We start from the raw sequence: 13793 nt of genomic DNA, 5'->3' as shown, positions 1-13793 counted from the left end.
TTTTACACAGTGAATAAATGAGTGGAAATCTTAATGAAATAAGGTTAATGCATATTATACCATTTGCATATAAAATGAAATGTAATCTGCTACAGTCTTCTTTCGTAACTTAATCCCAGGCCTTTCCAGCGAGAGGTCGAGTAATTATCCACTCTGCCAAGAGATCTCTCATGAACAATATGGCAGCATGGTGCCCCGAGAATCGTGGGGCCCCTGGGCAACTGCCCAGTGTGCCCATGCCTGAAGACGGCCCTGCCCTTCCCTCCTCTTCCTCTTCTTCTTCACTACTCACTCCATAACTCTTCCTCACTCCTTCCCTCCCTCTGTGTGTGTGTGTGTGAGTCTCTCTTTCTCTCTTTCTCCAGAATACGTGCTCTTGATGATGATTGGCGAACTATTCTTTGGCTCTCTTGAAATGGCGGTTACAGCAAGTGGTGAGGCTACAAGCACCATGCCTGCCTCTCTATTTGTACTGAGAGCGGATGAAATGCTGTGCGAGCACGCGACGCCAAACGTTTGTGCGCAGCGCACTGAAAACGCAACCATGGTCTTTTCCAAGGATTCCACAGATCATTTTCACTTCTTCATGGGTTATCTTTATCACAAGGAAACAAACACGTGCTACGATCTGAAGACATTCGGCATGTGTAAAATATCCATGACATTTACCACACAAAATTGTAAGTTCACTTCATTTATTCTTATTTCCTTGAGGAATCAAGCATTGCTGATGGCATAATGACATTACTGCAATTTAGACTCGGATTTTTAATGCAATTTATGCAAAAACTCAAATTTTTATGCAATTTTGACCCAGAAACAGAACTGTGGAATGTTCTTCCAGGATATTTGGTACAATATTCCTGTAAGAGGGTTTAGGTTGTATACAGGAAGCGTGGGTAGAGGAGTGATGCTACTCAAGAAGGCAAAGGGTGGACACAAAAAGTATTGCCCGATACTATAAAATAGCACTGTTATTTGTATTTATGTTAGGCCTTAAGCAGTTTGTTTCACGTGCATTGAAAGGCTTTTAATTTTGAAAGAAACCCGTACGGCTGTTATCGCTGATTAATTTGATTAATGTATTGCAAAATATGATTATCATTGGAAATACCCAAACCTATGCGCAGTACTGTATATCTATATTGTTGTGTCCCCAGGGTTAAGACCCCTGGGTGACGGATGACCGAAACGAGCTTTAACCCCGAGGCGTATGCCCGAATTTGGCGGGATTATTTCTGGCACGCGCAGGGCACAAACCGAAGCCTTACCTGGGACGGACGGTTGATACGTAGTTGTGTTCCAAAATAATATAAGTTGTATAAGACCAAAAGGATAAAATCCAACAATAAACGATTTAATGAAGATTAATGCAAATAACCATGAAAGGGGAGTTAAAAAACTAAATCCTAAATGAGGGACCATCCACTCTGACACAAAAGACAGACAGGGGAAAAGTTAATGAAAATAAAATGGTCTTTATAGTGCCGGTGTAGCAGGATTCTCTCACTCCCCTAAAATCTCACTCCAGAGTGATTCTGTCCTAGGATTAAATCACTCTAGAGTGAACTAATCCTCGGACTGGCACACTCTAGAGTGTAATTATCCTAGGACAGAATCACTCCCCCTGTCAGGATCAACACACTTCCTCCAGGATCAAAGCACTCCCCTTTAGGATAAAGTCAATCCCCCAGAAAGAATGGAAAGGACACCAACTTCGCCAATGATCATGGTTTGTAATTAAAATGCAATTTCGAATGAAAACAACCACGCTTGACCATGCTCAAAATTTTTGTTTTATCTATCTATAATTCCACTAATCTCTGTGTGTATGTTTGTTTGTATGTTTGTATGTTTGTATGTTTGTCTGTGACCGCTGTTTCTCGACAACTACCGGTCCGATATACTTGAAACTTGCCAGGTATATTGCTGGGGACCCGAGGATGTGCCTTTTCAAGGTTTTAAATTAATCGCAGAAGTAGTTACCGAGCTATGTCCAAAAAACGATTCAACCAATCAGAGAGCAGCGAGCTATCACGTGTGCCGAACGTGGCGAACAGACTCTGCCTCGGATGGCACATTTGAGAGCGTATTCATTTATTTCCCGTCGGCAAACTATGTTGGCGCTATGTTGGCGTTAAACTATGTTTTAAAACTAATAAAAACTAATTTGCGATTCTTTCGCTTTCCTGCGATATGCGACCTTCCGGAGCTCCCGTGAGAGCGTGCGCCATTACGGATAGTAATTCAATTAAAAACATAAAAACATTGTCCCAATTCAGTCAGAGCGAAGGGCGTTGTTTTAAGCGAAGAGCGTTTTATTTTTCCCCTTAAATTCAGTCGCCGGACGGTGAAAGCTTTTTTTGGGGGGCAGCTACTGGCAGCCACGTACGGCCAATCACAGGACACGTTGTTGTGTCGACGTGCCGTGTTGTTTTCCCTCGCGGTTTGGAATGTTTTTCCTTTTCATTTTTTTTCTCTTCCTTACGGAAGTACGGGCATTTCCTTAAATTTGCGATTCTTTCACTTTCCTGCGCGTTTGGGCACGCTATGGCGATTTCTTTACCAAACTCCGCAAGCCGTTCGCTTTGGACCAAACCATTTCATGTAAATAGAGGGGGGGATTGTCACCGTACTCGCAAGCCGTTCGCTTTGGACCAAACCATTTCATGTAAATAGAGAGGGGGGGATATAATTTTAGATATAGATATAGTACGGGCATGCCCTAGTTCATTAAAAAACACAAAAGGGCACGTGATTAGGAAACGGCAGGCTTGAGAACAGGAGAAGGGAGGACTTTGACATGTGACATTCTATTGACTGCACGTATTATTCAAAAGTTTATACATATAATTAAATTTCCATTACGATTTCATTTGATTTAAACAATATATATTTCCACAAAAGATATAGGAAGCATGCAATTCACGTTATCATTGACAATTAGTAGAAAGTGATCGGCAAACTGTCTTGTCAAAACATCCTAATTAACTTGTAGCAAAAGTGGACCAGTCCAACTTGGCTCATACTCGATCCAATTAAGGATTACATCTCAGTGCATTAATGATGGTGTATGCATTGAAGATGAATATCATGTATTCATGATCTGTCCATTGTATAGTCAAAGTACAGTCAAGTCCAGTCAAGTCAAAGTTTATTCCATTAAACCACTCACATTGACACATGGAAATAACTTAAATTCATAAATATAAATGGCCGCACAAGAAGGTTTGTAACCTCATTTAAAATGCATTCATTCGATTCAATAACAGTACAATGAGTATGATTTATTTTGTACACCCATGGGAACACGATATATGCTCTTGACAATATACTTAGTTCGATTCTTGGATTCTTATCGAAATGATTTAAACAATATTTATTTCCACAAATGTACAGTGCAAACATGTCAATGAAATACATATGAATGGAATGAGCACTAAAACATTGGGACGTTTACAGTACGGAAATGCAATAAATATTGTAAGTGTTGAGTTAAGACATAGTCATTTAACATAGCTTAAATCTATTAGATTAGACTTTATTTAGATTAGACATTAGATTACATTATTTAGACATTATTTAGACATTATTAGACATTATTAGATTAGACATTGTATTTTAATTTTTAGGGAGAGACGTTTACAAAGGACATCATTCTGCCCTGTTTATCAATTCATTTATCATTTTATGTTCATATTCATTAACTTTGTCATGGTTGTATGTCATTAGCATGCAATAAATATTGTTTAAATCACAAAGTATATAGGGGGAGTGTTATAATCCTGGGGAGTCATTTGATCCTGCAAGGGGGAGTGTTAAAATCCTAGGGGGAGTGATTTCATCTTAGGATAAAACCACTCTAGAGTGATTTTATCCTGGGGAGTGATTCTATCCTCCTACACCGGCACTTTGCATTGTTGTTCAAGCGAGGCCGTCGAATGAAGTCGGCAGCTCGAAGTGGTCCGAAGCCTTGTGCGGAAAAGATGCAAACGACGGCACGAAGCTCCTCTCTGTGTCGCCACGAGCCGAAGGGATTTCGTGTGGCCGGTCCTCTCCCGCTCTTGTCTCCTTCTGACAGATGCGCCAAGAGCTCCGCAAACCGCTGCCTTATTTCTCGTCCTAACGATCGCAAAAGTTCCACGAAAGCTCCGGAAAGCCTTCGCAGGCACACGCGAGGCCAAAAAAATGACAATTTGCTCGTGTAACCAAGGCAAGAGAATTAGCAAGGGCGAGACGTCTTCCTCTTCCTCCTCCCTCCACTATCCAAAGCTTCACGAACAGACGTGGCCTGAGACGCAGCTATTTTCCAGCGCGACCAAGACAAAAAGAGGAAGACAAGTCAGGAGACGACGATGGTTCATGAGCGAGCGGTATTCAATGACAAAGGTCAAAACCGACATTGAAAATATATAAATAGGAATGTATTATCTGTTATGAGACTAGTTAGCTACACAATAACGAAAATTTGGTTCGATTCCGACAACTTTGAAAAATTGACCTTTGTGACCTTGAAATGTCAAAACGAAGCTTACTGACCTTGAAATGAGATAGAAAATAATGTATAATCAGTTGTGAGGTTAGTTAGCTAAACAATACTGAAAATTCGGTTCGATTCCGACAACTTTGAAACTTTGACCTTTGTGACCTTCAAAGGTCAAAGGTCAAATATTCTGACATTTGTTGGAAAACTTGTATTTCATGATGTATGTGATAATATAAAAACATGTACGACATTCACCCTATCAGGAAGCGAACAATTTAATAAAACCATCAAAAATCGACTTTTCTAAATTTCGAGACCTTGTGACCTTGACCTTGGGGCGAAAAAGAAAAATCGAGCTCTGTGGGGCTAGACACATGACATTGGCCGAACCAAATATCGAAACCCCTGTCAGATTCCACCAAACCCCTCGGTGAAGATGTAGCTTGAAATCGATTACCCCCTAAAAAGACATATTTTTCGGGCGTGGCTCCACCCACAATGGGCGCAAAAAGCCCACTCCAGGCAGGACACAACTAGATCATGATATCAACCTCTCACCCAAGTTTCATCAAGATCGGATGATATCATCGGGTAGTTATGCTGCAGACAGACAGACACACAGAGACACACCCATGACGAATATAGTGGTCACTCTGTTTGATAGATGTGACCGCCCGCAACCAACTCAGGACAAGAGAGAGAGCGGAAAGCATGACCGTCCGCTATTAATCCCAGGATCAGAAAAAGAGACCAAGATGGCGAGACATCTTTTTCCTTCAGCTCTCGAATGTTCGACGATGGCTTTACTCTCTACCAATCGCCTGAGCTCTGCCCATCACCCCCATCGCGCCTCCACCAATCACGAAGCTCGGGGCGTGGTCTCTCCGTTACGAATCGTCGGGGGGCGGAGTCTAGTCGCTGTTCGGGAATGTTCGGATGACGTCGGGGTTTACTTGCTGTTGCTGATCGGCAAATGCTGTTTCTGTCGGCCCTGGAGGCGTGGTTGGTTAATGGTGCCCTTCGCCTGGCTAGCTGAGTTTTATAAGAACATTAGGGAAAAATCACAGGGAACCAAGCACGTACAGGGAAATTTAACCCTACCTAGATAGCACAACTCCGGGGTGTCCAAATTTTACAGTCGATTTGGGTGCGGAAGCGCAACATTGTGCTCTCTAAAATTTAAATTATTGGTTTTTTTGTCTGAGGTAAAGTACATGCGCGAGCGGGATCTACCTGTCAGCACGTAATGGCGGTCGTGAATGAAATGACCGAGCAGATGGAGGGTCCCGAAGATCAAGGAAGCGGGCCGGGGGTAGAGTTTGATGAAAGTAGTGTTGGAGCTTCCCCCATCCCGAGCATTAGTCCTCCCCCTCCCCAATGAGGGAGCCTGGGACGCAAGGAATGGATCCGATGGATTTCCAGGCCATGTTTGCAACATTAATGTGTAAAATTGATGGATTGAAGGGAGATATGAATGCCCAGAGTGACTATATGAAGGAATGGGGGGAAGAAATAAGGCCTGTATCGTCAAAAAGAAAATACTGAAAGATTGGAGGCCTGTAGTGAACAAAGGGATGCCCAAACGGAAGAAATAAAAGCCCAAAGAGTACAAGAGAATGAACTTGGGGTACAGGAGAAGGAATGGGCATTGTAATTTGATTCAAAACGGGAAGAGATGGCATTGGAAATTGAAGAGGGTGAAACCCAGGCTGATACAATTGGGGCACAGGAGAGGGAATGTTCGGAAGTAAATAGGGAATGTTCGGAAGTAAATGGGGAATGTTTGTTAAGGAAGGCTGTCGGACCTGTGTGGATGCCAGAATGCACCAGCAGGGAGAGGAATTGGGACTTTTGCAGCACCAGGGGGGTGGTTTGGAGCAAGAGGTGGAGAAAATATTGCAGTCCCAGGTTACGGAACCGGAGCGGGTGTTGGCAGGTGAAGACCTGTTGGGGATGCAATTGACTGGGGATGGAGTGAATGATGACACAGGAGCGACCAAGCACCTTGGACAATATCGTCAAGGAGGAAATTGCTCGGATCCAACAGAGTCTGGGAGATGAGGTGAGTCGGTCCGTCGAATATCCCCAGGATGAGATTAAGGTGACCAAGGGGACCCTCACCACGAACCACAATTGGGTACCAGAGACTCCAAAATTAAATACACAGCTGGGGGGGGGGGGGGGGTGTTGGCTCCAAGCTCGATTCGGACATGGAGGAGTCGGGAAATAGAGCCTCGGAAAAAGCGATCCCCTTAGTAAATTTGGAACAGCTGCAGGGAGGGGCAGAAAAATCTGAAGAAGGGGTTGTAACATGCAGCTGCGGTTGGGCACGGGAGGCCCAAATTTCTAAAAATAAATGTAAATGGGAAATTGATTTGGAACAGCCTTGGAGGGAGTTGGTCCCCAGGCTGCGGAATTTGGACCAGGAGAGGTCATTGGGGTCGGTGTCGTGTAAAATTTGCCCCTTTCAAAATTGGGTTATGCCAGCCAGCTGGGGGGCTGCGCTGGCAGGATTTGGACGTGGGGTCCGACCATGGGTGTTGTGGTACGACCCGAGACCCACGGGGGGGGGGGGGGGGGGTCTGGTGGAGTGTGGAGTGTGGAGTCCCTGGTCCATTGAGGTGCCGCCCGAGCGAGTGTCTCGGGCTGATAGCGTCGCCGGACCCTTGGGGGGGGGGGGGGGGTTAAGACCTCCGGGGGTCCGAGGTGATTTCTCACAGGCACCTGGTATGGTGTATCACGAGGACCACTAGGGGGAGGTGTTGCAGGTTGTGCTTTGGTGGTGGCACCACGGACGGCCAACAAGGGCCTGATGTGGCAGCCAGGGCCTGCGCCCTGGCAGCTTCTCCCTGAGACTCTGGGACAGTCAGCATGTGGTGACATGCCATGCTGTGCTGGTCTATGGACGCGGGTCGATCCGCATGGACAGGTATGATATAGCCCACCAGACAACCAATGGGGCATCTGTGGAACATGATGGTATGAGCATGGTCTTCCACAGATGTTCCGCTGTAATTTGTGGAGTCTTGGCTTGGGAAGAGAGCCATCAGATTGAATCCGGAAATTGGAATGAGCCAAACATACGGGGCCATGCTCGGCTGGCAAGTGTATGGAGAAGCGCCTTCCTTTGATGAAGATTGTGAAATTTTGAAGAATTGGCACGGGTAATTTGTGGGTTAGATGCAAAATTTAAGGGGCATTTTGTGAAGCCATGGTGGACACTGGGGTCAGTGACACCATTATTGATCCAGGTGTGTGAGACCAAAGTGTTGGAGGCTGGGACAAAAATGGATAGAGTAGCAGGATACAGCCTTCAACTGGCTACGGGGGCGATGGCGCTAATATTGGGATGCGGTGTTGTAGGGATGGAGTTGGGCAGTCTGTAGGTCAATGTGGTGATATGGGTGGGCGAGGTGTATGACCATGTATTCTGGGATTGAGTCTCCTGGTGGAGCATGGCTGTCGACTAGACCTTGGGTGTGGTCATATGTGGGTGGGCACTGGGGGCTGCATGTGGTCGGACTGGGGGATGTGAGAGGTGCAGGGGACGTGATGTGGATGCCAAGCACTGCGACCGTGCCCCTCAGGTCCGAGGCCTTGGAAATGGTGGAGTTGGCAGCAGGTGCTCACCACATTGGCCAGCTTGGGCTAATGGAGCCATGGTCCTCGCAGGGGGCCGAATGATGGATGGTGGGTCACGCCCTTATGGACACTCGTGGGCCATGTTGGCGGTTCGGATGCTCAACTTACCCGATGGTCCTTGCACGGTAGAGGGGCGGTGCTGTTGTAGCCAAGGGTAGTAGTGTAGTTGGAGTCACTGGAGGAGATGGATCCACATGCTTGCCAGTACAGTCGGATAAAAGGAAATTGTGTGGAACTTGATAGGCCCCATGGGGCAAATTTGGGGGTAGGGTGGATGGCACTCTCGGACCCGACCAACCTACGACTACCTGTACATAAAGGTAAGGTGAGGCCTTGATGTTTATTGTCCCAGAGTTTTGGTACTTGCTCAGAAATTGGGACGTGAGTAATTTGTAATGGGGGCGGGTGAGTGTGACAACTTGGCCGGTGAGTGGATTGATTTGTGAGCCGCAAAGTGTCTGTGAGCCACAAAGTGGGTAGTGTTTGTTTACGTGTTGAATTTTTGTGTTTTTGTGTGGTCGTGAGAATGGAAATTGAATTGTTTGGAGCGTGAATGTGGGAATTCACATGTACATAGGCCATGGCAGGGTAGGAACACAAATACCATCTTTTGCAGTGCAGTGTGTTGAGAATTGAATGGCAGCGGGGGAGGCAATGTCATTTTGGATTTTGTGGGTGGGGAAGGTGTGTGTGTCCGCAGGAATGGATCAAGCTCTGGAGGAGCGGTGACTGCCAGAGCCCTTTATACACAGAGTTTGGCCAACTCGGTTTCAGTTTTTAGCGATCACATGACAACAGGCGCCATGTTAAAGCCCTACGCGCGAGCTACAAAATCGAACTAAACAGGTCTACTGACTACTGCCGTACATTTATCGTGATCGCTTGTAAATGTACAACTTTCACCTTAAAACTGAGGAAAATGCCGTGCTGTTCTGCATGGGGATGCTCCAATCGAAGGGAAAAGGGAGCAAAGATGCATTATTTCCCTCGAGATCCTGAAAGGAGACGAATTTGGGAGATTAAAGTTCGTCGCAAAAATTGGAACGCCAATGATACCTCACTTATGTGTACCGTAAGTACCGTAATAAGTTACTCGATCTAAATTAATGTAGGGTCTAAATAAATTCATCGCCAAACAGTGTATATTAACGCTAGATCTAAGGGGGAAAAAAAAAAAGGAAAGTAAGGCCCTAACCTCATATTCTGAAAATGAATTCTCGATGAGTCGATCAGAAACTCTAAAAAAAAAAAAAAAAAAAAAAAAAGGAAAGTAAGGCCCTAACCTCATATTCTGAAAATGAATTCGAGATGAGTCGATCAGAAACTCAAGGTTAGAAACACATTTGGCGTGGTTAAAGTTTTTATTTGGACTTCAGCCTACACACATAAGTAGTCTATGTATGGGACAAGGTAAAAATCTCGAGTCATTGTATTTGCTGTTTCGCTGATTTGCCATTATTATTACTTGTAAAATCGAAGATTTTTCAAGTATATTGGTCGGTTGTGTTTGTGGTTCTGTCTGTTTGTCTGTTTGTCACCGGCCTACAGGTCACAATTTTCAACCGATCTTCACGAAACTTCACCAAATATTAGAGTTGGTCAAAACGAGAAGCCTATTGTTTTTGGGGTCAATAGGTCAACATAGGCCAAAGGTCACCAACTTTGCTAAATTTCTAAAATCCTCAATTTTCATCCAATTGACTTGAAATTTGAAGAGGACTTGCATATCTGGTCACTACCTCCTAAATTCAACCACCAAGTATTTTTAAGGTCAACATAGGCCAAAAGGTCAACATAGGCCAAATTTCTAAAATCCTCAATTTTCATCCAATTGACTTGAAATTTGAAGAGGACTTGCATATCTGGTCACTGAATTCAACCACCAAGTATTTTTGAGGTCAACATGGGCCAAAAGGTCAACATAGGCCGAAGGGTCAACATAGGCCAAATGTCTAAAATTCTCAATTTTCGTCCAATTGACTTGAAATTTGAAGACGACTTGCATATCTGGTCACTGAATTCACCCACCAAGTATTTTTGAGGTCAACATAGGCCAAAAGGTCAACATAGGCCAAATTTCTGAAATCCTCAATTTTCATCCAATTGACTTGAAATTTGAAGATGACTTGCATATCTGGTCACTGAATTCAACCACAAATTATATTTTAGGTGAACATAGGCCAAAATGTCAACATAGGCCAAAAGGTCAACATAGGCCAAATTTCTAAAATCCTCAATTTTCATCCAATTGACTTGAAATTTGAAGAGGACTTGCATATCTGGGCACTGAATTCAACCACCAAGTATACTTAAGGTCAACTTAGGCCAAAAGGTCAACATAGGCCAAATTTCTAAAATCCTCAATTTTCATCGAATTGACTTGAAAATTGAACAGTATTTGCACATTGAGTCACTAAATAGGGAAACGAACTATTTTTGAAGTCAAAAGGTCAAAGGTCAACTCAAGGTCAACCTTCCAAAATCATCATTTTTCATCTGAAAAATGGTCACTTTTCTTCCTGTTGACCCGAGCTTTGATCAAGATTGTCAATTTTAATCTTGATGAAATGGACAATTTGCTGTATCAATGGAATTTTTTTTCTTGGGGGTGGGAGTGGATTTTGCAAGTATCGTGCTCCGCATGACGTCTTCTTGTTTATTTATTTTTGCTTATCAGAACTAAAACATGCTCATCATGACCTACATTTGAATTGATTTGTAAGGTAATGAAAAGCTTCAGCCATTCATTGCCGATTTTCCACACTTCTGACCAGATCTTATAATGTGCAATGAGAAGTGTATGTTCAATTGCCAAAGATTATTTGCCCAACATTGTGCAATTAAAGTGTCAAGTTAACCTGATCATAAATTTGTAAGCTTCCTTGTAACACAATCAATAATCAGTATGACTTCGAAGATGGAAGAGGAGAGGCAAGATAGTGAGAAAGAGTGAAGATGAAATTGGGAGAGAGGGGAAAGGAGGCAGTGGAGGAGGAAAGGTGTCGAAATAGGGAAGAGAGAAGCGTATTAAGGACAGAAGAGTGTAAGGAAATAGAAAGAAAGAGATTTTGAGGAGTAAAAATGAGAGGAAAAGGGGAATGCATTTAAGGAAAAAGAGTACAAAGAGAGCAAGTACATAGCTGAGGTAGAGATCTAATCATGTATAAGTAGACTAGTGAATTGAACCAATCGTCATCACTTCCGATATACCAGCAGAAAGTACAGAGTGAACACTACACATAGTCAGTCATTGAACCTGTTGACACCAAAGCCACCAAGTATATATTTTTTGGAGCAAATTGTTTTCCTTATTTCATCATTCAAATTGGCAACATATTTTCTTCTTTACATATTGTTACGGATCTCTCCGTCGGCCTCTTTTCCCCTTAAGAAGGGGGGATCAATCCCCTTGTCCGCGACTGACTGACGTGAGTCCTGGGGGTCCCAACGCTCCTCCCGGTCGGGAGCAGCCAGGGTATTTGGTCTACAAAAAGTCCCAAGGACCTGAGTGCCACTCCTGACCGCGAGCAGGGGAGGGACTCCCGCTCGAACCCCGGTTTTAAATGTTATTTGCCGAGCGGTGTTAGCAACACGACGTTCGAGCCATTACCAAGGACTAAACCCGATTCTTAACGTTGTCCAAATCGTGCCACAGGTATTCAATGGGGAAAAGACAAGGACGAAACGGATGTGAAGAAGAAGAACGAAGGTAGGAGATACAAATATAATTTATTACTATTATTTACACAATGAAAGCAACCAAGGAAGAGGAAAGATAACGAAAGTAATTTACAGAAGAAGAAGAAGACACAGTGCAAATATTAGCTTACCTATGGCAGTCTTACTTAACCCCAGGGACAAGACAAAAGACAGACTACGAGCACACTTACACGGGGGATGATGACAGGAATGGCAGGAGGTGGATGGCTGGAGGGAGAGGAAGGTTCAGCTGGAACCGGAGCACGGTCGGGCCGGGAGCGAGCAGCCGCCGCCCTTTCTCGATTGGCACGTTCAGCAGCTGCCGTTCCTTCACGGCCACGGTCGAAACTGCCGTCAAAGCCCCGAAGCTGTGGTCGTTCAAAGCTGCGATGGTTCCAAAGCTGCGTGGTTGATTCAAAGCTGCGTGGTTGATTCAAAGCTGCGTGGTCGATTCAAAGCTGCGTGGTGGAGTCAAAGCTCATCTCTCTTGTGGGGGCGTTGCGGGACGGGCTCGCTCTCTGACGCATCTCCCCGTAATCCTTCCCCACACACTTTTATAAGGCCCATCGCGATCAGGCCGCGCCACGCCCGTGATGGTGTCTCACCAGCCCTGATTGGCTGGTGGGGGCTCGCTGGGCTCCACCTTCTCATGACGAGTGGAGGGCAACGCCCTTCTTCCCCGAGACGGAGCACATGGCCAATGGTGGCAAATGCTGAAAACCGCCCGACGCAGTTGGCAACGGAGGCTTTGGGAATGGGGGCTTTGGGAATGGAAGGGAGCTACCTTATGTCATCTGGTGCAATGCAGTGTCAACTAGTGGGAACAGAGCCTTCAACTACATAGAATAAGGAGATAACTACTGAAAAAGGGAAATCTATGATTTGCTACGTGATTGTATATGGACTAACTAAGGGACGACCTTTGACCTTTACACACAACACGGAGGGTGATATTTTCACACAAAAAAACACAATTCTCAAATCCACAACACTGCACCCTCCTCCTCTTAGGCACGTCCCGGGCCTATTAAACTTTTACCTTTAGTGTGGCACGTAGGTGTAGTTCCCTCTACATTTAACCTGACCCTGAGTGTGACAGTTTTAAAACACAAATAAGTATGTCCCCCTGCTGCATTGCACACTATCTAACTGATTTACGCCCACAGCTAACCGAATTGCGGAATTGTCTTCAAACTACACATTTACGGTGGGGAGCATTATTTACAATTGACGCTAATTGTATTTACAAAACTAACCCAGGACCTGTGATTGTTCTTTTGGGGGGGAGACAGCCTGCCCTGCATCGACGCACCATAAAGCACCCAAAAATGCACCAAAGCACCATAAAGCACCAATCAGTGCACAGTCACCACAGTTCATAATAAACAAAATAACCAAACAAACCCCTGCTGGTGTCTTGTTCTTCGGCTCCCTCTGCTGGCCATTATTCTTCCTGATGTTGTCGTTCTTCATCTTCTTACTGGCGGCCTATTTGGAATAATAATTGCACAAAACGTGTCCACTTTTTATTTATGGCCCACAGGGCCCGACTAGGGGTGGTTCACCTGTTTGGCATAGGTGCCACGTCACCGAGGTCCGCAAGCAAGATCCTGGGCCATCGTGGCCGGTTCCAGCAGAGGGGCCATGCCCCAACCCGTGGGGTCCATGAGTGGTGCTCAGCCACAGACATGTGGTCCATAAGTGGTGCATCGATGCAGACAGCTGGTTGCGGGGGTTCTGGCACACAATGGCGGACTCCCGCACGCTCCCCTCGGTGCCCAGAGAGCACAGTCCTCGGGTGGGAGACAGGGGAACAGAAGACAGGTGAGTGAGGGGTAAGGTCACAAGGGTACACATCAAACAAGGCAATGCAAGGCGAGGTGCGTCTGGAGACAGAGCAGAGAAAAGCTCGTCCCTACCGTATGTCACCCCCCCCTGTCACCTACTCTACCCTTGCCCTTACCCC

General features: G+C 45.1%; 1 protein-coding gene across 1 annotated transcript in view; it reads left to right on the top strand.

Annotated features, from left to right (window-relative positions):
* Positions 1–739, top strand: part of LOC137439241 (uncharacterized) — a 119652-nt gene extending 118913 nt beyond the window's left edge. Inside the window, exon 8 of the mRNA XM_068134970.2 lies at positions 366–739. Within this exon, the coding sequence (XP_067991071.2) occupies positions 366–739 (374 nt within the window). The remainder of the gene's footprint in view (positions 1–365) is intronic.
* The last annotated feature ends 13054 nt before the right edge of the window (positions 740–13793 follow it).

Source organism: Myxine glutinosa, chromosome 14, assembly GCF_964187855.1.
Source record: "Myxine glutinosa chromosome 14, kmMyxGlut1.1, whole genome shotgun sequence".
Taxonomy (NCBI): domain Eukaryota; kingdom Metazoa; phylum Chordata; class Myxini; order Myxiniformes; family Myxinidae; genus Myxine; species Myxine glutinosa.
Note: the sequence above shows the minus strand (reverse complement) of the source record. Positions and strands in the feature narration are given on the sequence as shown.